This window comes from Blastocystis sp. subtype 4, assembly GCF_000743755.1.
Source record: "Blastocystis sp. subtype 4 strain WR1 chromosome Unknown seqid_0535, whole genome shotgun sequence".
Lineage (NCBI taxonomy): Eukaryota > Bigyra > Opalinata > Blastocystidae > Blastocystis > Blastocystis sp. subtype 4.
The window spans coordinates 1-3,958 of record NW_014569012.1 but is presented as its reverse complement, the minus strand read 5'-3'; the positions used below and the strand labels follow the sequence as shown (position 1 = coordinate 3,958).

Sequence of the window (3,958 nt, the reverse complement as noted above, 5' to 3'; positions counted from 1 at the left end):
TTTGTTTTCAACAATCAAAATAGCAAAGAGTAGTATAGGATCTTGCCTAAATGATGTCGATTTGATGCTCGTCATCAAGAGACATCTTCATCGACTCAGTACCAAAGATTTCGAAGGCAATAATATCATTGGAACCTTCCTTCAGCAATGGAGCAGGACAATAGAGAGTCAACTGAGGTCCAACAGTCCAGTATCTTCCCAGATTGAATCCATTCACATAGATATGTCCCTTGTTCCATCCTTTGGGATTCACAAAGGTATCAGCAGGTTCCTTGATGTCCACCACAGCACGATAGAAAGCGGGACCTGAAACAGTCTTTGCCTTGCTCCAACGGAGCTGAGTAGGCAATCTCATATTCAGTCGATACATCGTCCAGTTGAGAAGAGCATCATCATCAAGATACACATCACCCAGAATACCCTTCGGATCAGTCATACTTCCTCCATAATTCAAACGACCTAAAGATTCCATCAGAATATCCAACACATCACCTTCTTTTGCTTCAATCTCTACAGTCACAGACACATCCTGACGCTCAATCAAACCATAATACTTCTGATTGACATACACATAACCACGATCATGAATATCTTCCACACGGACCTTACCTCCCTTGTTCACTTGTGTTCGATACAGAATAAATCCATAATCAACACCCAACTTCTCCATTGTGATTGGATGTTCACCAGTCACTGGATTCGGATCCATCAAATCCAGATTGTCCCAAAGAGAAGCCATTTCCTCATATTCGAATTCACCATAATTGGTTTTCTTTGTATCCTCCACCTCATAGTGAGGAAGTGTCTTCCACTCACCAATCTTATCACGAATTGCATAGTACTTCTCTGTTCGATCTCCTGCCTCTGACAAAGGAGCATCATAATCATAACTTGTTGGTTGAGGTTGAATGGACTTACCTCCTCCATTAGCTCCATTCATGAAACCCCAATTCGTTCCTCCAATGAACACATAGAAGTTCCAGTTTGCATTCATTTCATACATCTCCACCATAGTATCAATGACTGGCTTGATCTCTGTCTTTGCATGCTTCTCCTTCCAATGGTCCAACCAACCAGGATAATACTCAGAATTCTGAAGAGGACCTGTAGGTTCATACTTACGCATCACTGCAAATGGATCATGAGCATTCCCAGGACCAAAGTCAACAGTCGTATAAGCCTTTCCTTCCAAACGACCACAAGTAACCATTCCATCTGAAGGACCATCTGTTGTAAAGGTCACATAACCTGTTGCAGGACCGAAGTGCTTGATAGTACTTTCATACAATGCATTCAGATACTCCTTATCACATGCAGGATAACTACCATACTCATTCTCAATTTGAGTCATAATGATACTACCTCCATTCGTAATCAGATGAGGCTGAAGAATGGGAAGAAGAACATCAAACCAATTCAGAGCAGGCTCCAGATACTTCGGATCTTTTGTACGAAGCTGAATTCCATCTTCCTTCAACAACCAGTAAGGAAGTCCTCCAAACTCCCACTCAGCACAAATATAAGGTCCGGGACGAACAATTGCCAACAAGTGGTATTTCTCTGCAAGACTGAAGAAACGGTCAATATCATTTGCTCCCTCAAAATTATACGATCCTCGCTCTGGTTCATGCATATTCCAAGCGATATACGTTTCTACTGTGTTGATTCCAGCATTCGCCAATTTCTTGAAGGTATCTTCCCATCTAGCTGGATGGACACGGAAATAATGGAAAGCAGCCGAAATCAGTTGGATTGGCTCTCCATTCAAAAGATAGGTGTTTTGGCCCACCGTGAAGTTTCCAGCAAAAGATACGGATAGAAGCACAGAAAATACAAAAAGTTTTGCAAACATTGTATCTGTTTATGAAGATACTTTGGATTTACGAAATAACCGTTCTCTAACCCCCACTTGAATTGTGTTTCTATTGATACTACTTCCTATTGCTTTGTAAAACAACACTTCTATTGTTTACACAAACACGATATAAAACATCATGGTATTTCTCCTCTAACTGATGGAGTGTTTCTTCAGCCATATTGAGGCTACCAACAGTCATAGCTTGTGCATGAGTCTGTGCTCGAATCCTTAGAGCAGTTTCAGCCTCATCATTATGGGTACCAGTCTTTTGAAACATATCGAGGAGACGAGTGGCACGATTCTGAATATCAATTCTCTTGTTTTCTGCAAATCTCGGTATTTCTGTTTCAATATCTCAAAGTCCGCATTACACCATCGATCCATCAGTTCTGCAGTTTGAATCAACGTGTCACTGATATAGGCTCTAATTCGTACAATACAATCTGAACAATAAGTGAACTTGAGTACAATCGGATTCTGATTCATTGGTCCTGGGTGAGGAATATTGACTAGGAAACGACCCATTGTAGTGAGATCTGGATTTGTCTCCCAGTCACCTTGATACACTCTGACTGTGAAGAACGTAGCATTATCAGCAGTGTAGAATACTGGAGATGAAACTTCAACATCGACTTGTTGACCTTCAGGGAGAATAGTGAGAATGTCTCCATCAACCCACACACCCACTTTCTGAGGCAGAATATCCACAATACGGATCGCATCGGGATCAAAAGCATACAGATTACGAGCTATACATCACTTCACTCTCACAAACACAACCTCGAATAAACGCTCCTTCACCTACTGCCTTGCCAGGAGTAATATCAGAGAGAATTCGACCTGGGTATTCCTGATTCAACATTTCACGAATACAAGGAATCTCAGAACTTCCACCAACTAGTAGAATACCATCATAGTCCTTTCCTGGATGTTTTTCTTGCCATCGAACAATACAACGACGCAGAATATCAAAAGTCTTTGATATGATAGTAGGTCTGATAAGACCTTCAAATTCTTCACGAGTAATAATACTTGTGTCATCGTAATCAGCATTTGCCACATTAAAATCTAAACAAGATTGAGCATGTCCAGATAAGGCAACTTTCACCTCTTCACAATGTGCTTTGATTTTGGCAAGTCGATTTTTGGTGTTTGTGTTTGGATGAACCATTTCTAACTCTTTCAGATAGTGGTCCATCAAACAGTTGTCAATATCTGCTCCACCCAAATGACTATCACCGTCTGTTTCGAGGATTCTGAATTCATTATTCGCATACTCAATAATAGACACATCAAAGGTTCCACCACCAAAATCATACACAACAAAAGTCTGGTTTTCTACAACATTCTTATTTCCATTTACATAGGTTAATGCAGCAGCAGATGGTTCTGGAAACAACTGGACTTTATCAAAACCAGCAAGAGTGGCAGCAGCAAGAGTGGCCTTCCTCTGAGCATCTGTAAAACGAGCAGGAATCGTGATAATAGCACATACAGGAAGATTCTTTTCATTGTAACGCTGGGAATTGTTCTTGATGTACTTCAACAAGTCTCCTGTTAATACCTCAGGACGGTCTCGTCGAGTCTGATTTCCATTTGAAGTTCGAATCTCATATTCCACTTCTGCCATTCCATCATTTCCACGAACCACATTGAAAGGCCATTTATTCAAATCGGATTGGAACGAATCATCTTCATACTTCTTTCCGATCAATCGCTTCAATTCATACAGTTTGGTCACACGTCGTCCAGTTGCTTTCTTTGCACTGTTCCCAAAAAGTGGTGTTCCATTTGAATACGCAATATAGGAATCAATAACAAGATGTCCACTTTGATCTGGAATATCCTTTCTCTCTCCACCTGGTTCCATTCCATAGGCATAGCAAGTGGATGTTCCAAGATCAATTCCGATAATAAAGGAACTCATCGATTAACTGAGTTCCTCTTAGTATTGTTTCATATTTGGAACCATCATTTCTCAATTGTTTCAAACAAACAGTAGAGTTATGGACTTTGCTTACTTGGCACGGACAGTGCTGTTAATGATACCGACAGCAACAGTCTGTCTCATATCACGAACAGCGAAACGACCAAGAGGAG

At 40.8% G+C, this 3,958-nt stretch overlaps 2 protein-coding genes across 2 annotated transcripts; both read right to left on the bottom strand.

Annotated features, from left to right (window-relative positions):
* Nucleotides 1-46: 46 nt before the first annotated feature.
* JH06_5281 (beta-galactosidase) lies at nt 47-1,633 on the bottom strand (the record flags this gene model as incomplete). Its single annotated transcript, XM_014669482.1, has 1 exon — nt 47-1,633. One exon carries the CDS (start codon nt 1,631-1,633, stop codon nt 47-49), a length of 1,587 nt encoding a protein of 528 aa, XP_014524968.1.
* Nucleotides 1,634-2,086: 453 nt separating this feature from the next.
* Nucleotides 2,087-3,785, bottom strand: JH06_5280 (heat shock protein HSP; the record flags this gene model as incomplete). The annotated part of the gene is made up of 2 exons (XM_014669481.1): nt 2,087-2,607; nt 2,639-3,785. 2 exons carry the CDS (start codon nt 3,783-3,785, stop codon nt 2,087-2,089), a joined length of 1,668 nt encoding a protein of 555 aa, XP_014524967.1.
* Between the last annotated feature and the right edge of the window lie 173 nt (nt 3,786-3,958).